The 21,966-nt window shown below is 41.0% G+C and overlaps 1 protein-coding gene across 4 annotated transcripts in view; it reads right to left on the bottom strand.

Moving 5' to 3' along the window:
• Nucleotides 1-21,966, bottom strand: part of LOC140483931 (voltage-dependent calcium channel subunit alpha-2/delta-2-like) — an 839,332-nt gene that overhangs the window by 601,878 nt on the left and 215,488 nt on the right. For all 4 annotated transcript variants that reach the window (XM_072582777.1, XM_072582773.1, XM_072582774.1 and 1 more), the window contains exon 3: nt 11,742-11,858. In XM_072582777.1, coding sequence (XP_072438878.1) covers nt 11,742-11,858 — 117 coding nt within the window. The remainder of the gene's footprint in view (nt 1-11,741; nt 11,859-21,966) is intronic.

Raw genomic sequence — 21,966 nt, 5'->3', positions numbered from 1 at the left:
TCCACACACCCACCATTCTCTGTGTAAAGAACCAACCTCTTGCATCTCCCCTAAACCTTCCCCCAATCACCTTACAATTATGCCCCCGTGTGATAGCCACTTCCACCTTGGTAAAAAGTCTCTGACTATTCACTCTATCTATGCCTCTCATCACCTTATACACCTCGATCAAATCGCCTTTCATCCTTCTTCGCTTCAATAAGAAAAGCCCTATCTCCCTCAACCTTTCTTCATAAGGCATGTCCTCCAGTCCAGGTAGCATAATACTAAATCTCCTCTCCACCCTCTCTAAAGGATCCACATCCTTCCTATAATGAGACAACCAGAACTGAACACAATATTCCAAGTGTGGTCTGACCAGGGCTTTTCAGAGATACAGCATACCCTCGCGGTTTTTAAAATCAATACCACACCAGTGAAAGCCAGCACATCATACACCTTCTTAATAACCCTATCAACTGTGGACGTGGATCCCAAGATCTCTCTGTTCCTCCATACTGCCAAGAATCCTGCCTTTAACCCTGTATTCCACATTCAAATTCGGCCTTCCAAAATGAATCACTTCACACTTTTCCAAGTTGAACTCCATCTGCCAATTCTCAGCCCAGCTCTATTAATGTCCCATTGCAATCAACAACAGCCCTCCACACTATTCACAACTCCACCAATCTTCATGTCATCAGCAAATTTACTAACCAACCCTTCCACTTCCTCATCCAAGTCATTTATAAAAGTCACAAAGAGCAGAGGTTCCACAACAGATCCCTGCTGAACACCACTGGTCACCAAGCTCCAGGCTGAATACTTTCCATCTACTACCACATTCTGTCTTCTATGGGCAAGATAATTCTGTATCCAGATTGCCAAACTTTCTTGTATCCCATGCCTCCTTACTTTCTGAATAAGCCTACCATGGGAAACCTTACCAAACACCTCGCTAAAATCCATACAGACCGCATCCACTGCTCTATCTTCATCAAAGTGTTTGTCACATCCTCAGAGAATTCAGTAAGGCTTGTGAGGCATGACCTGCCCCTCACAAAGCCATGCTAAATTATCTCTAATCAAACTATGCTTTTCCAAATAATTACAAATCCTGTCTCTCAGAATCTTCTCCAATAATTTGCCCAATACTGATGTAAGACTCACTGGTCTATAATTCCCAGGGTTATCCCGATTCCCTTTTTTGAATGAGGAAATAACATTTACCACCTCAAATCAGTTGGTACTACTCCAGTGGACAGTGAGGACGCAAAGATCATCGCCAAAGGTGCAGCAATCTGTTCCCTCGCTTCCCATAGTAACTTCGGGTATATCCCATCTGGTCCAGGGGACTTAACTAGCCTCATGTGTTTCAAAATTTCCAGAACATTCTCCTTCTTAACAGTGGGTGGCACAGTGGCTCAGTGGTTAGCACTGCTGCCTCACAGCACCAGGGATCCAAGGTCGATTCCAGCGACTGTGTGGAGTTTGCACATTCTTCCCGTGTCTGCATAGGTTTCCTCCGGCTGCTCCAGTTTCCCCCCACAGTCCAAAGATGTGCAGGTTAGGTAAATTGGCCAAGTGAAATTGCCCACAGTGTTCAAAGATGTATAGGTTAGGTGTATCAGCCAGGGGAAATGTAGGGGAGGGAAATGGGTCTGGGTGGGATACTCTTTGGAGGGTCGTTGTGGATTTGTTGGGCTGAAGGGCCTGTTTCCACACTGTAGTAATTCTAAGTCTAATCAACCTATTTCAGCATATCAGCCTATTTCATGCTGTGCTCACAAATGACAAGGTCCCCCTCACTCGTGAAGACTCAGAGTCATAGAGATATACTGCATGGAAACAGACCCTTCGGTCCAACTCGTCCATGTTGATCACATATCCTAAATACACCTAGCCCCATTTGCCAGCATTTGGCCCATATCCCTCTGAACTCTTCCAATTCAAATACCTATCCAGATGCCTTTTAAATGTTGCAATTTTTTATCAGCCTCCACCACTTGAGGAAGGCTAATTTAACAGTATAAGGCAAGAACTTTCAAAAGCTTATTTGGGGCAGATGCTCACAGATAAAGGGACGGCTGGAAAATGGGAAGCTTTCAGAAATGAGCTAACGAGAATCCAGAGACAGTATTTTCCTGTTAGGGTGAAAGGAAAGGCTGGTAGGTGTAGGGAATGCTGGATGACTAGAGAAATTGAGAGTTTGGTTAAGAAAAAGAAGAAAGCACATGTCAGGTATAGACAGAATAGATTGAGTGAATCCGTGGAAGAGTATAAAGGCAGTAGGAGTATACATAAGATGGAAATCAGGAGGGCAAAAAGGGGACATGACAGCGCTTTGGGAAATAGGGTTAAAGGGAATCCAAATGGTTTTTACAAATAGATTAAGGACAAAAGGGTAATGGGGAGAGAATAGGGGCCCTCAAAGATCCATAAGGCGCCCTTTGTGTGGAGCTGGAGGAGATGGGGGAGATACTAAACAAGTATTTTGCATCAGTGTCTACTGTGGAGAAGGACATGTGTTATAACACAGGTAAAACCCCTGCTTAATTTAAACCAGCAACACAGAAAAGATTTATCCCATGCAGTTACCTATGAAAATCCAAGAGGCCAAGAACTATTTAAAGTAAAAATTAACAACTTTATTTCTTAAAGTATAACAGAGAATAATTAACCAACAACTATTTACAGCTCAGCAAGTAGCATTGTCAGCCCTTGAGTGTAGGGTTATATTGCAAGAATTAAGCACACAATACTGGCTATAGTTTCAGTTCAGTTTCCAGATTTGGACCAGTGTTTCATATTTGGTATAATGTGATAAACAGAAATCTCGTGTCCAATTTCAGAAGGAGGTTGAATATATAAAAGAAAGTACTACAGGAAGCCTTCCTTGTACCTTTTTGTTTTATGCTTGGACTTTAAAACGCAATGTTTGTTTGTAGGACATGAGCCTCATTGGCTGGGCCAGCATTTATCGCTCATCCCTAGCTGCTTCTTTGGAATGTTGCAGGTATTGCACATTCTCCCCGTGGGTTTCGTCTGGATGTTCCAGTTTCCTCCCACAATCCAAAGATGTACAGGTCAGGTGAATTGGCTATGATAAATTGCCCATAGTGTTAGTCAGGGTAAATATAGGATAGGAAAATGGGTCTGGGTGGGTTACTCTTCAGAGGGTCGGTGTGGACTTGTTGGGCTGAATGGCCTGTTTCCAATACTGTAGGGAATCTAATCTAATCTAAAAAAACTCCTTCCTCTAACCTATCTTCTACTTTCTCTTCTATAATACTAGTGGGAACCGAGGGAAGTGATTGCTGGACCCCTTGCTGATATATTTGTATTCTCAAAAGTCAAGGTGAAGTGCCAGAAGACTGGAGGTTGGCTAACGTAGTACAACTATTTTAGAAAGGTGGTAAGGATAAGCCAGAAAACTATAGACCGGTGAGCCAGATGTCGGTGGTGGGCAAGTTGTTGGACGGAATCCTGAAGGACAGAGTTTACACATATGTGGAAAGGCAAGAACTGTTTAAGGATAGTCAACATGGCTTTGTGCATGGGAAATCATGTCTCACGAACTTGATTGAGTATTTTGAAGAAGTAACAAAGAGGATTGATGAGGGCAGAGCAGTGGACGTGGTGTAAATGGACTTCAATAAGACATTTGACAAGGTTCCTCATGGGAGACTGGTTAGCAAGGTTAGATCTCATGGAATACAGGGAGAACTAGCCATTTGGATACAGAACTGACTCAAAGGTAGAAGACAGAGGTAGTGGTTGAGGGTTGTTTTTCAGACTGGAGGCCGATGACTATTGAAGTGCCACAAGGATCGGTGCTGGGTCAACTACTTTTTGTCATTTATTTAATGTGAAAATAGGAGGAATAGTTAGTAAGTTTGCAGATGACACCAAAATTGGAGGTGTCATGGACAGCGAAGAAGATTACCTCAGATTAAAACAGGATCTTGATCAGATGGGCCATGGCTGAGGAGTGGTAGAAGGAGTTTGATTTAGATAAATGCCAGGTGTTGCATTTTTGGAAAGCAAATCAGAGCAGGGCTTATACATTTACTGGTAAGGTCCGAGGGAGTGTTGCTGGATAAAGAGATCTTGGAGTGCAAGTTCATAGCTACTTGAAAGTAGAGTCAGGCAGATAGGATAGTGAAGGCATTTGGTATGCTTTCCTTTATTGATCAGAGTATTGAGTGAGGAAGTTGGAACGTCTTGTTGCGGCCGTAGAGGACATTGGTTAGGCCACTTTTGGAATATTGCATGCAATTCTGGTCTCCTTCCTGTCAGAAGGATGTTGTGAAATTTGAAAGGGTTCAGAAAGATTTACAAAGATGTTGCCAGGGTTGGAAGGTTTGAGCTATGGGGAGAGTCTAAATAGGCTGGGCTGTTTTCCCTGGAGCGTCGGAGACTGAGGAGTGACTTTATAGAGGTTTATAAAATCATGAGGGGCATGGATAGGATAAATAGACAAAGTATTTTCCCTGGGGTGGAGGAGTCCAGAACTAGAGGGCACAGGTTTAGAGTGAGAGGAGAAAGATATAAAAGAGACCTAAGGGGCAACTTTTTCATGCAGAGGGTGGTGTGTGTATGGAATGAGCTGCCAGAGGAAGCGGTAGAGGCTGGCACAAGTGCAACATTTAAAAGGTATATGAATAGGAAGGGTTTGGAGGGATATGGGCTGGGTGCTGGTAAATGGGACTAGATTGGGTTGGGATATCTGGTCGGCATGGACAATTTGGACCGAAGGGTCTGTTTTCGTGCTGTACATCTTTATGAAGCTATTCCTTTCTTTGGCAGCTCAATTCCACAAACACACCGCCTTCTACCTGAAAAGGCTGCCCCTTAGTTGGCTTTTAAGTTTTTCCCCTCTCACCTTAAACACCAGGGAAAAGACCTTGTCTGTTTACCCTATCCATGGCACTCATGATTTTATAAACCTCTATAAGGTCACCTCTCAGCCTCCGATGCTCCAAGGAAAATAGCCCCAGCCTATCCAGCCTCTCCAACCCTGGCAACATTCTTGTAAATCCTTTCTGACCCCTTTCAAGTTTCATAATGTCCTTCTTATAGCAGGGAGACCAGAATTAGACACAGTATTCCAACAGTGGCCGAACCAATGTCCTGGTACAGCCACAACATGAGCTCCCAACTCATATACTCAATGCACTGACCGATAAAGGCAAGCATACCAAATTCATTCATCATTATCCTATCTATCCACTTTCCACTTTCCAGCAGCTATGAACCTGTTGCACCTGTGAAGCAAAGTATTTATTAAGGCCCTCCCTTACCTCCTCCGAGTCCACATACAAGTTCCCTTCACTGTCCCAGATTGGCCCTACCCTCACGCTGGCCATCCTCTTCCTCCTCACATAATCCTACCTGCCAAGCCTTTCTCATGCCTCCTTCTAGCTCTCCTGTGTCCATTCTTCAGCTCCTTCCTGGCTACCTTGTAACCCTCTCGAGCCCTGTCTGATTCTTGCTTCATTCTTCCTGTTAACTCGTTGCTCCTCATCTCTTGTCATTCGAGATTCCTTCACCCTACCATCACTTCCTTGCCTCAGTGGAACAGACCTATCAAGCACTATCAGCAAATGCTCCCTAAACAAACTCCACATTTCTGTCATGCATTTCCTCGAGAACATCTATTCCCAATTTATGCTCCACAGTTCTTATCTAATAGCATTGTAATTCCCCCTCCCCGATTACAGACTTTCCCATACTTCTGCTCCTATCCCTCTCCATAACTATAGTGAAGGTCAGGGGGTTGTGATTACTATCACCGAAATGCTCTCCTACTGAGAGATCTGACACCTGACCTGGTTTGTTGCTAAGCACCAAATGCATCATGGCCTCCCCACTAGTCGGCCTACCTCCATACTGAATCCTTCCTGGACATACCTGACAAAATCAGCTCCATCCAAACAATTTGCACTAAGGAGGTTCCAATCAATATTAGGGAAGTTGAAATCACCCATGACAACAACCCTGTTACTTCTGCACCTTTCCAAAATCTGCCTCCAAATCTGCTCCTCCGTGTCTCTGTTGCTATTGGGCTATTGGGGGGGGGGGGGTGTGTGGTGTCTGTAGAAAACTCCAGTAAAGTGACTGCTTCTTTCCTGTTTCTGACTTCCACCCAGACTGACTCTGTAGACAAACCCTTCCTGATGACATCCCTTTCTGCAGCTGTGATACTATCCCTGATTAGCAATGCCATTTCCCCCACCTCTTTTATCTCCCTCCTTATTCCTTTTGAAACATCTAAACCCTGGAATATTCAATAACGATTCCTGCCCCTGCGATATCCAAGTCTCCGCAATGGCCACAACATCATAGCTCCAAGTACTGAACTATGTTCTAAGTTCATCACCCTTATTCCTGGCACTTCTTGTGTTAAATAGACACACACCATCCCATCACACTGACTGCAACTTTTCCCTATCAACTGTATCCTTCCTCACAGACTCTCTGCATGCTGTATCTGCCAGCTCACCAGCTTCTCCATCCTCTGATCCATAGCTCTCTGCCAAACTAGTTTAAATCCACCAGAAGAACTCTAGCAAACCTTCCTCCCAGGATATTGATACCCCTCCAGTTCGGATGCAACCCATCCTCCTGGTATAGGTCCCACCTCTCCCAGAAGGTAGCCCAATGATGTACATATCTGATGAACTCCCTCCTACACCAGTTCTGCAGCCACACATTCAGCAACACTTGCTCTGTGTTCCTTGCCTCACTCGCCCATGGCACCAATAGCAATCCTGAGATTACTACTCTGTTCATCCTGCCTTTTAGCTTCCAACCTAACTCCCCATAATCACTTTTCATGTCCTCATCCGTTTTCCTCGCTACCAATGTGTACCAAGATTTCTGACTGCTCAATGTTATGTTATCTATAGATTCCCAGTTGTGAGGATAAAAGAAGCACAAAGGGTCTGATCAAGGCGGGGAATAATAGAATACATTGATGTGACATAACTGCAGAGCTTGGATCTGATCCAGTGTTTGCAGAATTGCTCAGCTCTACTTATCATTTACTGTTTCTGCTATTTGGCATACAAGTAGTAGCCTCTTTATGGCTTCACCTATTTAACCTGCTCAGAGGTGTTACTTTATAGCAGGTGAGACATTAAACCCAGACTTCCTAGCTCAAAGATCAGAACGTTCCCACTGTGCTATGACAGCACGCTGACAACTCTTTTTTAAGGTGTGTCTGGTGTTCCTTCTGGCATGCTCTCTTGCACTGTTCATTGAATTAGGGCTGATCCCGGCTTGATGATGTTGGTAGAGTGGGATATACAATGCCATGAGTTTTTTGTTGCTGCTGATAGGCCCCATGGATACTCAGTTGTGAGTTGCCCAATCTGTTTGAATTTCGCGTGGTGTTAGTGTCAAACAACATGGAGTGTTCCCTCACTTTCTAATCCTTGTGGAGATAGTGACTCTTAGCCATTCTGTCTTGGACGGTTGCATTTATGTAAGGCAGTTCATTGAACATGTAGTCAATTATGTTTTTCCTGCTTCTTGGTTCCATCACTACCTGCTGCAGATTCAACCTAACAGTTATGCCATTTTGTGCTTGGTCAGTACAGGTACTAAGCCAGTCTTAGCAATGGACATTAAAATCCCACACCCCAGAGAACATTGTGCTCTTGTCACCCTTCATGCTACCTCAGTGTTGCTCCACATTATCTATCCATCAGGAGATAGGAATATGCATAGTAATCAGGAGGTTTCCTTGCTCATGTTTAACTAGATGCCATGAGACTTTATGGGATCTGAGGCCAATGTTGAGGGCTTCCAGGGCTACTCCCTTGACTAAAATACTTCAGTGACACCACCACTGGTGTTGGTGTCTGGGACATAGTGTGTAAGGTGTGATTAAAAGTATGACTGTCAGACCGTTGTTTCTAGTGCTTTAGTTGATACTGTAGTACATCGAATTTCAATCCTGTATTGCGCTAGGTCTGGGGTAATATGTATGGCAAACTAGATAAGGATAGAAGTTTTCTTCCCAGTTAAGAATGGACACCTGTGGTGGATTTCAAACCAAGGTGTTCAGATTTACCTAGGTCTTTGCATTACTAGTTTAGTGAAAAAAACACAGGGTCTTTGCAGCCCTCCTCACAATTTGCAATCCAATCTTGCTTGATACCATTGACAAACGTAGACAAAGAAACAGAGTATTGAAGCACTGGCATTAATATTGATTGTAAATAGTAATGATCTTGGAATACACTAATCTTCCAATTAGTGCCCGCAAACTTGGAATAAATAGAATATTTGAGCTGCCACAGAAAGTGGTGGAGGCTCGTACAATCGCAAAATTTAAAAGGTATCTGGATGGGTATATGAATAGGAAGGGTTTGGAGGTGCTGGCAGGTGTGACTAGATTGGGTTGGGATATCTGGTTCGCATGTACGAGTTGGACCAAAGGGTCTGTTTTTGTGCTGTACATCTCAATGACATGTGTAAGCTTGCGGGGAACATTCAAAAACTGATTGTAAAAGATTCTCCTGGAATGTGTTTGGAAAAGATTAGTGAAGGTAAATGTAGATTCCTTACAGTCAGAAACAGGAGGTTATCATTGAAAACCATACATATTTTAGTTCTGCCTTCACAAAGGGAGACACAAATAATGCCACAAAACTGTTGCAAATAGAGGGCCTAGTAGGAGGGAGGAACTGGAGGAAATCAGTATTTCCAGGGATATACAGAACGACCTCGATTATCCGAACGAGACGGGTGGGGAGTATTTTGTTCAGATAACTGATTGTTCAGATAACCGATCTGATCGTAAACAAAGGAAGCTATCCAGTCACTGTTGCTTGAGGTGCTTGAGTTCCTTTGTTCCACTACTCCAATCACAGCTTCAAATGAAGCATCTATTAAATATACATTGTTGGCGTCAATTTTATCAATCTTGGGCGAATATATCTTTAGACGCAGCATTATGCAGGTATAAGAGTCAAAATAATTATATCTAACATGAAGCAATTTTTAATTTTAAATACTTACTATCTTAAAAGTAGTTACAACTGAGTAATATGGATATTTTTGGCAATTTTGCTTGGCCATAATTTCCTACAATTTAAACACTGGAAATACTAAAACCAGCCTTTTCATCACCTAATACAAACTCCACACTCATCCTGATTTCATTTCATTCGCCAGCTTTCAAATTGAAACATCATTCAAAATTCTCATCGCAATTCTGACAACACTCTCACCATTTCAGATCAGGTGAAATCCTATCCATTCATTTGCAATCTTATTTGATTACTGAAACGCTGTCCTGACAATTCTTCCAACCACATACCCGACCTACTCTATAAACATTAGACCATTTAAAATCCCATACACTGTTGCAGTCAACTCATCACCGTCCTTGCTGATGCACTCAGATTTCCCGATCACGATCGTTACACCAGTGTTGGTTACATCTTTTTGACGCAACGTTTTTACAGGACCTTGAGATCTTGTTCGAATAATCTGAAGTTCGGATAATTGATGTTCGGATAACCAAGGTTGCTGTGTAGTGTTGAGAAAATTGATGGGATTAAAAGGCTGACAGTTCCCCAGGGCCCAGTGATGTAGATCTCAGAATACTTAAGGAAGCAGCTTTAGAAACAGTGGATACATTAGTGGTCATCTTTCAAGATTTTGTAGACGCTGTAACAGTTTCAATGAACTAGACAAATGTAATCTCACAATTTAAAGGAAGAGGTAAAAAGAAAGAGAGAATTACAGACCAGTTAGCTTGACATTGGTAGTCAGGAAAATCTACAGCCATGTTTTAATAGCAGAGCACTTGGAAAACAGTGACAGGATTGGCCAGAGTCAGCATGGATAAACAAAAGGGAAATCATGCTTGACAAATCTTCTGAGATTTTACAAGGATGTAAATAGCAGAGCTGATAAGGGAAAACCACTGGGATGTTGTTTACTAAGATCCTATATAATAGATTAGTGTGTAAAATTAATGCAATGACACTAGTAGAGAACTGGCTGGCAGACAGGAAACAAAAGAAAGAATAAACTGGTAATTTTCCATGTGACAGCCAGTGAATACTGGTGTACTTCTGGGGTCAGTGCTTGCTATTCACTAAATATTTATATGAGGGAAGTCAATGTAATACCTCCAAATTTTCAAACAACAGAAAGCTGTGTGGGAGTTTGAACTGTGAGGAGGATACAGAAATGCTTTCATTGTGATTTGAAGAAGTTGAGTGAGTGGGCAAATGCACGGTAGATTGAATACAGTGTGGATAAATGTGAGATTTACCACTTTGTTGGCAAAAGCAAGAAGGCAGGTTCTCAGCTGAATAGGAATAGATTGGGACGGGAGAAGAAGCAACAAGACCTGAGTGTACACCAGTTGCTGAAAGTAAGCATGCTGGTACAGTGAAGGTATGTTGGCCTTTGTAGCATAAAGATTCAAGTACAGGAGCAAGGATGCCTTGCTGCAATTGTAGAGGGCCATGGTAAGACCCTACCTGGTGTATTGTTTGCAGTTTTTAGTCTCCTTACTTTGAGGAGCAATGCTTTGGCTACGGAGGTAGTGCAACAATTGCAGGACTGATGTGTGAAAAGAGATTGGATTTATTAGGGCTACATTCATTAGAATTTAGAAGAATATAGGGTTCTCATAGAAACCTATAAAATTCTAACAGGATAAAACAGTCTAAACACAAAAAAGATGTTTGCATTAACTGGGGAGTCCAAACCACAGGTTACAGTCTAAGGATACAGGGTAGGTTATTTAGGACTGAGAGTTGTGAGCTCTGGAATTCTCTGCCATAAAAAAAAGGTTGAAACCAAAACATTAGATGTTTTCAAGGAATTGGATGTAGCTTTTAATCTAAAGGGATCAAAGAGTATGAGGTGAAAGTAGGAACAGGGTACTGAGTAGGAAAATCAGCCATGATCATATTGAATAGTGGAGCAGGCTCAACAGGCCAAACGGCCTACTCCTCCTCCAATTTTCTATGTTTCCTTGAGTTATTTGTCTGACTTAAAGCATGTCAATGTGGCCCACGTTTGCCTTTGTAAGTGAGGCTAAGGTACATTGTATTGAATGTAGTGGCTGCCATTAAACAGCTGGCTACCTTTCTATGGCCAGGGCAAAGAACTCTCAGTTTAGGAATTCCTCACGCCCATTCCGTTCTCATACACTTAACCATAAATTGCTTTCTAAGAAGCAATGGAAAGCCAATGCAGGAACTAATAGAAACAACCTGGCTCTTTGTCATTTCTGTGACATCCCTGTTGGAATTATAGTGAGAGTTAGTAAGACCCCAAGAGAAATTTCATATATTATCATTATTCTGTTATACATACATCCAATAGTCTTTGATCATCATTACCAGGCACATCTGCATTTGAAAAGTATTCAAGGCAGTAACCAATGCAAGTACATTTACATGCCAGCAAAGAGAATTACAGGCACTCCAGACAATTAAAAGACTTCAAAACTCTGATGGGCTATTGACTCCATTTTGTAACTTGTTAATATAAAGAAAATTCTGAATGATTGTAAAATGTGAGCCTCCAGGGAAGAATTGTTCAGAATTCACCACAAACCAAAGTCCACCATCTTCCTATGAACCACTCAGTGACTTTGATATCAAGATGTCACAGGTTGTCCGAATCACCAACTCTCAAATTTACACAACACACTAAAAACTCTTAATTAATCAATGAAACAAGTTTTATTGAGGCTGAAGAAGATAGTATCCAAAAGTCCTTACCTCCAGAGCTTCCACTTTCTTGTCCAAGAGCTTCTCGATATCACCAGCCACTCTTTCCACCAGTGTGGAGGCCATGTTCTCTTTGATATCAAATAGATGTTTATGGTCATCATACAGCTGATGGGAGAAATGAATGGAGATGGTGAATCAAGGGAACATTTTCAGAGACTAAGTCACAGACATTGACAAATAACCCCAGCCAACTGTAATGCAGACAGAACAAAGCTAATAAACAAGGAAGAACTGAGGACTCAACCAACAAAATAGCCCAGTCTCCATCACTAGCAGAGTCAGAGGAACTTGCAGTGAAACCAAATAGAGAACTAATGATTTGAGATCTTCAGGAGCTTAGTTTTCCGCCTACAAGAGCTCAACTGAAGTTTCAACTGGAATACTAGAACTGACTGATTGAGAGATCCTGGTCTGATCAAGGACAGCAGGGTTCCAACGACAATTTTCAAGCATACAATTACACAAGACAAAAAAGGAGGTTGAAAGAAGGCAAACTCTTTGAATTATGCGGGACAGTAGTTATAAATGAGTAAGGAGGGAAATCAAGGCAAAATATTTCTTTGAAAGTGTAATCGTAGGGAAGCAGAAAACAGGAAAGGACAGGAGAAACAAATGACAGTTCTCTGCAGAGAGAGGTTAAAAGAGCTCAGCAGTAAATATAAATCTATATAAAAATTTTTTTGCATTTTCCTAAAATGTAACTTAGTGTATGATAATATGCTGGGAGGAATCATATGAGCTGTTACCATCACTAATTTCTTTTCAGCACCCCATAAAATTACCAACCTTGGTGATTCAAAAGTCATCCCCTCTTTTTCCATTATTGATTATTGTTCCACAAATTTCTCTGCCATTCTCAGACACAAGGAGATGTATCAACAATTGCTGGCGATACTTGTAACTAGTTCTACTTCTATTACACTACGAATAAAACTACTTTGAAGCTGTCATGCATGGTGTTGAGAAGTAAGAATGCCTTTAATATAACATGCGAATGTAAAAAGTATTTAATGATGATTTTAGACTACTATATTGTATTTGCGTCAAGGTAGATATTCGCCCATCACCTGTGTGTCTTTCAATCTATATTGGCTCTCAAACAGACAACACCTTGATTTTAAAATTCTCATTGTCTTTGGAAATGGCCTAGTGATATTAATCAGAGATCCAAATAATATTCTGGGGAGCTGGTTTCAAATCCCATCATGGCAGATGATGAAATGTGAATTCAACTTTGGGGGCCTCTTGTGGCACAGGTAGTGCTTCTACCGCTGAACTCAGAAGCCCAGGTTCAAGTCATACCTACTGCAGAGGTGTGTAATAACATCAGATTAGAAAAAAAAATAGTAGTCCGTACAGTCCCTGCTGCATGGGCCTACTCCATCAGTTAACAAGATTATGGCTGATCTTGAATGTCAACTTCACTCTCTCACCTGATTCTCAAATCCTTAACAATAACTTTGAGTATAAGAATTTATTAATATGAGCCATGAATATACTTGATCTATAGCTCTCTGGGGAGAGAGAATTCTGAAGATTCAGAGTCCACCATTTGGTGGAAATGCTTCCTCATCAGAGTCTGAAATGGCTGTAACCTTACTTTAAAAATACATGACCTGATTCTATACTCACCAGCCATGGGAAACAGTTTCTCAGTTTCCTTTCTGAATTATGCATGTTTCAATAAAATCATGTCATTCTTGTAAACTTCAGAATATACGCTATTTTACTCAATCTCTCATACAATCCATTCTCAATCCAAAACTCAATCTATCAACAGCTCTCAGGTAAGTATATCTTTCCTTGGGCATGGAGACCAAAATCTATCCATATAGGATGGATAGGTGGCAGAAGAGGTTTAATCTGGAGAAGTGCGAGATGATACATTTTGATAGAAAGAACAAGGAGTATAAAATAAAAGGCACCACTCTTTTAGAGTGCATAGGAATGGTGACACCTGGATGTCCACTTGCTTAAGTTATTGAAGGTAGCAGGACAAGTGGAGGGAGCAGTTAATAAACCATAGTATTCCAGAGTTTATTAGTAATTGCATAAGAGTATAAGAGCAGGGTGGTTATGTTGAATCTTCATTAAATGCTCATCAAACCTCAGCTAGAGTATAGCATTGTTCTTAACAATGGAGAGAGTTCAGAAGGGTCCTAGCTATGAAGATATTTTGGAGAACTTGGGACTTGGACACGAAAAGGCCAAGAGGAGAAATGATTGAAGTTTTCAAAATCAAGAGAGGTCTGAACTGAGTAGACAGGAAGAAACTTCACATTCTCTGAAAGAGATCAAGAACAAAAGGGCCAGATTTAAAATGATTTGCAAAAGAATTAAATATGACGTGACAAAAAAAACATTTCATACAGCAAATCATTCAATTCTGAAATGCACCGCCTGGAAGTGTGGTGGAAACAGCTTCAATAAAGGCATGAAAAGAGCATTCGATGTTTATTTAAGTAGAAATAATATGCAAGGTTATAGCAAAGGGCAGGAGAATAACATTAGGTTATGATGCTCATTCAGAGAGCAGATGCAAACATGACAGCTGAATGACCTTCTTCTGCACTGTAACAAGTCTGTGATTTGAGGTAGTCTCACCAAAACCCTGCACCAACTTCAGCAAAGCTACTTTTTCTTGCACTTCAACCATGTTGCAATAAAGACCAAAACATCATTTGTCTTCTTGATTCCTCATCTATGTTAATCCTTGTTGTTTCATGTTCAAGGACACTCTGTTTCTCTTTTATAAAACTACATCGATCTTGTCTCATCATAATATGATTTTCTAAGGCTGCTGTTACCATTTGGTTAACAGAGGATTCCAAAATCTTTCTTAAGGACTGATGCCAGGTTAACAAGCCTGTGATTCCACACTTTCTCCCTCCCACTTTCTTGAACAGCAGTGTTATATTTTTGATCTTACAATGTCTGCTATTACAATAATGTCATTGAAAGAAAGAAATCTGCTGTCCTTGCCTGGTCTGACCTAAATATGACACCAAACCAGCAGTAATGTGGTTGACTCTTAACTGCTCTCTTGTCAATTAGGGCTGGCCAATAAATGCTAGCCTCGCTAGCAACATCCATAACAGATGAAAATAAATCCAAATTAATCATTAGACAGAGAGAGAACATCCATCACCACTTGTAAGACTCCCAATGAACATTGCGAAGTGCTAACATCAAGTGCTCCTGGGTTTCAGCCATTCTCATGCCAGTACCCATTTCATCAAACATAATGATTCCAGGTATGAGAAACGAGAGGCTTTTCCCACTTATAAAAGAAAAAAGAATGAGAGGGCAGACTTAAAGAGATGTGCAGACAAAGCAAGGGCAATGAAAGAAAATAATTTATTCACACAATGGGTAATTAGAGCATGTAATGCACTGTCTGGAAATGTGGTTGAGGCAGGTTTAATTGAGGCATTCAAGAGAACAATGAATGATTATTTGGATAGAAACGGTGGATATGCTTATGGGGAAAAGGTAGGAGATTGGCACTAGGTAACAGAACCAGTTCAGGCATGTTGGGCTCTAACCATTACAGTATCCATTGCCTTCAGCCATTTCTTGACATCATGTGAGATAAAATGTCTTGACTAATATTGGCATCTATGATACTGAGAACCTCACAAGGAAAGTGAGATAGATCATTCATTCAGCACTGCTTCAGATTGGGCTTCTCTGTCACTGAGGATGGGAATACTGCAGATATTTTCTTCCAGTTGGTTGATCGTTGTGGCAGAACAGAGATTTGAACTGATTCATGATTATGTGATCGCTTAGCTCTATCTGCTCCAGGATGCTTTTGCTTCTTAACATGTAAACAGTGCTGTGCTGTACCTTCACAAGGTTGACATCTCAATTTCAGATACACCTGGTGGTGCTCCTGACAAGCTCACCTACATTATTCATTGAGCTATGTTTGATCTCCTGGCTTAATGATACATTATGCTCTTACTGAAAGTCACTCCACTTAGTAATACTTTAGAAACAATGAACAGGGGCAGGCCATTCAGCCTGTTGAGCCTGTCCGCCTTTCAGTATAACTGCTTAAACACTTCAATGCCTTTGAGCCACCTCATTCCCATAAGCTTGTACCACCATTGGTAATCAGAATCTAGCCATCTCTATCTTAAGCTTTATGGCCAGACAGGCCACTCAAATTGATGAGTTTATGATGGATTTACAAAGATTAGACAATGAATAAGGGATGCTGGGAAACTAAGGCAAGCCTTGACCAAAGTAATTGTGCTAATAAATATACTGCAGAATCCAGACAGGCTGCAGCTACCAACAGACAGTTTGCAATCAACCTGGTAGCTGCAGACCCTACAAAACACACCCAAATTTCCATTGAATGGAGTCAATGAAATGTTATGCTCAGGGCATTCAGAAACATCAAGGTGTACACTAGACACAGAGGCACCTCACACCCTTATGTACAGGAGGTTACTTGCTCCCAGTAACTCCAGGAATGGATGCCTAAGGGCCACCCTGTCATCAACATGCCAACACCTGGTTGGATCTGATCAATCAGGGTGATCAAACCTGATCGATCCATTGGGAACGGTGAAGACCCTCCCAAAAAGGTACAAGGACTTTGGAATATAAGAATCGCCGCAACACCACGCTCAGGGCAGTAACTCGAGACTAACCGCTGAGAAGAGAAGGTACCCCTGAGACCATGAGGAGAAGAAGACCAGATGACATCACCACATGGAGCACAGCCAAGTTCTAGTGTGGTGGTACATGATCAACCAGAGTTAAGTTAAAGCATAAGATAGATTTATAACGTAAATTGTTAGTTTATAGTGTAATTTGTTGTTATAGTAATAATTGTTAAATAAATAATATTATTGTTTATTATTATTACAAGTTGACTTGCACTCCTTTTGTTAGATATAAGATTAAAACACACTGTGCGGCAAGTGTAACAACATATTCAAAGAATGAGCTTCCACAGCTCTCTTTGGCAGGGAATTCCAATGGTTTGCGACCCTCTGAGTAAATAAATTCTCATCTCAAATCTAAGTGCCATCTGTGTTATTTTTAAATTGTGCCCTGTAAGTCTTAAGTCTTTTGTGAGTTTAAATAAGACCTCTCTTTCTTTGAAACTCTAGAGAATATTTTGACCAATCTCTCTTCATAAAACAGTCCCACCACCCTGGGATCAGGTCTGATGAACATTAGTTGTACTCCCTCTACTGCAATAATATCTTTCTTGAGATGAGAGAAAGAAAGTGCATACAATATTCTAATTGTAGGCTAACCAAGCTCCTGCATAACTGAAGTAAAACATCACTACTCCTGTACTCAAATCCTCTTGCAATTAAGGCTTTCATTCCATTTGTCTTTCCAGCATCCCTGATTTGCCTGCATTTTAGCCTGCAGTGTCATCAAAAACTACATCTAGCTCCCTTGTATATTTTGCAGCCTCCTACTATTTGAGAATATTCTGTACATCTGTTCTTCCTATCAAAGTAGATAACCTCTTATTTTTTCATATTATATTCCATCTGTCTGTCCAACTCCTTCTGAAGCCACTTTACATCTCCCACACAACACACATTCCCACTTGACTTTGCATCATATGTAAATTTGGAAAACACCTCCAAATCATTAATATATATTACAAACAGCTAGGGCCTCAAATACTGATTCACGAGCCATAGACTGCCAATGTAAGAGTGATCCGTTTATTCCTATTCTGTCTTTTTTTAATCTATTAGTGAATCAATAAACCATGTCAATACATTACCTTCTATCCCATGTTTTTTTAAGTTTTCTACCTCACCATTTGTGGGGGTCTTTATGAAAAACCTTCCAAAAATCTGAGTATACTCCATCCATATGACGTCAAATTAAACTAATCCCTTCTGCCTGCCCTTGGTCCATATTCCTCCATTGTGTGCATATTCATGTGCTTATTTAAAAGTCCCTTAAACGTATCTGCCTACACCACCATCCCTAGAAGCGTGTTCCAGACTCTAACACACTCTGTGTAAAAAAACTTGCCCCCTCTCATATCCTTTGAACTTCTCCCCCTCACCTTAAATGCATGCCCCCCCTTATTAGATATTTCAACTCTGGGAAAAAGATTCTGACCATCAACCCTATCTATGCATCTCATAATATTATAGACTTCCATTAAGTCTCCCATCAGCCTCTGCCGCTCCAGAGAAAATATCCCGAGTTTTTATACAGAATATAGAACAGTACAGCACAGTACAGGCCCTTCGGCCCTCAAAGTTGTGCCAGCCTTCTATCCTACCCAAAGATCGGACTAACCTACATACCCTTCATTGTACTAGCTTCCACGTGCCATTCCAAGAGTCATTTAAATGTCCCTAATGTACCTGACTCTAGTACCACTGCTTGCAGTGCATTCCATGCACCAGTCACTCTCTGAGTAAAGAACCTACTTCTGACATTTCCTTTAAACCTTCCACCAACTATTCAATTAACTTAGGTACACTGCTTTTCTCATCTGATTTTTCCAGTCTATCTGGAGATTAAAATGTTCTATGTCATTTTCAACAACCTCTCATTTTTTTCCTTCATTTATATTCCATCCAACCTGGCTACTGTTAAGGAGCCTGTACACTATTCTCACAAGTGACTTCTTATCTTCAGCATTTCTCATATCTGCCCAAATGACTTCTACTTCCCAAACTTGAAGTACCTTCTGTATTGTGCTAATTAACAGCCAAACCTCCTCTTCCTAATTTCTTGACCTTTCCACATGTCCCACACATTTCAATATTCAGTTCCCAATTTAGGTATTCTGTAGCCATGTTTTTGTACTGCTGTAAAACTGTACTTCTGTATTTTTATTTTCACCCGTTCATCTGTTTTGTTTCAAATGCTACACGCCTTCAGATGCATAGCCTTAACTTTTTTAAAATTATTTTTGTAATATCTATTAGCAGTTGATTTTCTTTTAAGTTTTTCAAAATTTATTGATTTTTGCATGAACATGTTCAGTAATTTTGCTTCCACAGCCTTATGTGGTAGACAATTCCACAGATCACCAGCCTCTAAATTAAGAAATTTCTCCTCATTTCAGGTCTCAGTGCCATATCCTGACATTTTATTCTAGACATCACAGACAGGGGAAACATCATCCATGCATCCAGTCTGACCATCTGTCAGAATTTTAAATGTTTCAATAAGATACCTTCTCATTCCTCTAAACTCCAATCTACAGAGACTTAGTCAACCCAATCTGTTCCTGATATGATAATCCTGTCATGCCAGGAATCAGTCTGGTGAACCTTAACAGAACTCCCTCTATGACAAGCACACCCTTTCTTATGTAAGGAGTCTAAAATAATACAATACACCAGTTGTTGTCTCACAAAGATCCTGTACAGCTGCAGTAAAATATTCTTGCCCTTGTACTCAAATTACTTTGCAATCATGGTTAACATACCATTTACCTAACTAACTGCTTGTTTGCTTTCAGTGACTGGTTTATGAGGACATCCAGGTCTGATTATAAATCAACACTTCCCAATCTTTTACTGTTTAAATAGTACTTTACCATTCTGTTTTTTCTACCAAAGTGGATAACTTGTCCACGTTACATTACATCTCCCATATATTTTGTTTGCCCATTCATTCAACTTATCACATCCTCCTCACCATTCACAATCCTATCTAGATTTGAAAAACTTGGAAATATTGCATTTGGTTTCCTTATCCATACTGTTGATATATATTGCGAAAGCTCAGATCTAAGCACTGCTGCCTGTGCTACCGCAATATGTTCCATACTGAAAATGACCGATTTAATTTCTGATTTCTCTTTCCAGTCTGCTAATCAATTTTCACCTTATACCAGTGTATTACCCCAGTCCCACTTGTTTTGATCTTATACACTAACTTTTCACGTATGACTTTAACTAAAGCTGTTGAAAAATCCAAATACACCACATTGATTGGTTCTAATGAATCTAATCTTCTGAGTTGGGGGGAAGGGAAAGTGAAAGCAACAGGGAGTATGGAGGTAAATGGAAAGATAAGCAGCAGGATAGCATGTTTCCAGGCGGATTTAAAATTGAGGCAGACTGAGAATGCAGAAAAAAGCAAGGATAACTTAGGACATATGACTTACAACATCTCTAATAAGGAAGTTAGCATTAAGGCACTTTACCTGAATGCTCGTAGCATTCATAACAAAGCCGATGAATTAATGGCACAGATAATAGTGAATGATTATGATGTAGTAGGCATCACAGAGACTTGGTTACAGGGGGGTCAGGACTGGCAGTTAAACCTCCATGGTTTTTCGACTTATCGAAAAGACAGAGAGGTGGGCAGAGGGGGTGGAGTTGCCTTGTTAGTTAAGAACAAAATTAAATCTATGGTATTGAATGACATAGCGTCGGATGATGTGGAATCTGTGTGGGTGGAATTGAGGAACCACAAAGGCAAAAAAACCATAATTGGAGTTGTGTACAGACCTCCTAACAGTGGTCAGGACCAGGGACGCAACATGTACCGGGAAATAGAGAAGGCATGTCAGAAAGGCAAGGTTACATTGATCATGGGTGACTTCAATATGCAGGTGGACTGGGTAAATAATGTTGCTAGTGGATCTAAAGAAAGGGAATTCATGGAATGCTTACAGGATGGCTTTTTGGAACAGCTAGTCATGGAGCCCACAAGAGAGCAGGCTATTCTGGACCTAGTGCTTTGCAATGAACCAGACTCTATAAAAGATCTTAAAGTAAGGGAACCCTTAGGAAGTAGCGACCATAATATGGTAGAGTTCAGTCTGGAGTTTGAAAGGGAGAAGGCGAAATCTGATGTAATGGTGTTACAGTTGAATAAAGGTAATTATGAGGGCATGAGAGAGGAACTGACTAAAATAGACTGGAAGCAGAGGCTAACCGGGAAGACACTAGAGCAAAAATGGCAGGAGTTTGTAGGTATAATTGAGGACACTGTACAGAGGTTCATTCCCAAGAAAAGAAAGATTAACCGGGGAGGGATTAGACAACCTTGGCTGACAAAGGAAGTCAGGAAATGTATTAAAGAAAAAGAGAGATCCTATAAAGTGGCTAAGAACAGTGGGAAATCAGAAGATTGGGAAGGATACAAAAGCCAACAGAGGATAACAAAGAGTGTAATAAGAAATGAGAGGATCAAATATGAAGGTAGGCTAGCCAGTAATATTAGAAATAATAGTAAAAGTTTCTTTCAGTACATAAGAAACAAACGACAGGCAAAAGTAGACATTGGGCCACTTCAAACTGATGCAGGGAGCCTAGTGATGGGAGATAAGGAAATAGCAGGAGAACTTAACAAGTACTTTGCGTCAGTTTTCACAGTGGAAGACAGGAGTAATATCCCAAAAATTAAAGGGTGTCACGGGGCTGAGTTGAGTATGGTTGCCATTACGAAAGAGATAGTGCTAGAAAAGTTAAAAAGTCTTAAAATTGATAAATCTCCTGGCCCCGATGGGATACACCCTAGAGTTCTGAGAGAGGTTGCTGAGGAAATAGCAGAGGCATTGGTTGAGATCTTTCAAGAGTCACTGGAGTCAGGAAAGGTCCCGGACGATTGGAAGATGGCTGTAGTAACCCCCTTGTTCAAGAAAGGATCAAGGCAAAAGATGGAAAATTATAGGCCAATCAGCTTAACCTCAGTTGTTGGTAAAATTCTAGAATCCATCATTAAGGATGAGGTTTCTAAATTCTTGGAAGAGCAGAGTCTGATTAGAACAAGTCAACATGGATTTAGTAAAGGGAGGTCATGCCTGACAAACCTGTTGGAATTTTTTGAAGAGGTAACAAGTAGGTTAGACCAGGGGAACCCAGTGGATGTGGTCTATCTGGACTTTCAAAAGGCCTTTGATAAGGTGCCACACGGGAGACTGCTGAGCAAGGTGAGGGCCCATGGTGTTCGAGGTGAGCTGCTGGGATGGATTGAGGATTGGCTATCTAACAGAAGGCAGAGAGTTGGGATAAAAGGTTCTTTTTCAGAATGGCAGCCGGTGACGAGCGGTGTCCCGCAGGGTTCGGTGCTGGGGCCACAGCTGTTCGCATTATATATTAATGATTTGGATGAGGGAACCGGGGGCATTCTAGCGAAGTTTGCCGATGATACAAAGTTAGGTAGACAGGCAGGTAGTACTGAGGAAGTGGGGAGGCTACAGAAGGATCTAGACAGGTTGGGAGAGTGGTCCAGGAAATGGCTG

This window comes from Chiloscyllium punctatum, chromosome 12, assembly GCF_047496795.1.
Source record: "Chiloscyllium punctatum isolate Juve2018m chromosome 12, sChiPun1.3, whole genome shotgun sequence".
In the NCBI taxonomy this organism is placed as follows: domain Eukaryota; kingdom Metazoa; phylum Chordata; class Chondrichthyes; order Orectolobiformes; family Hemiscylliidae; genus Chiloscyllium; species Chiloscyllium punctatum.
The sequence above is the reverse complement of the archived record's forward strand: the minus strand, read 5'-3'. Positions and strand labels throughout refer to the sequence as shown.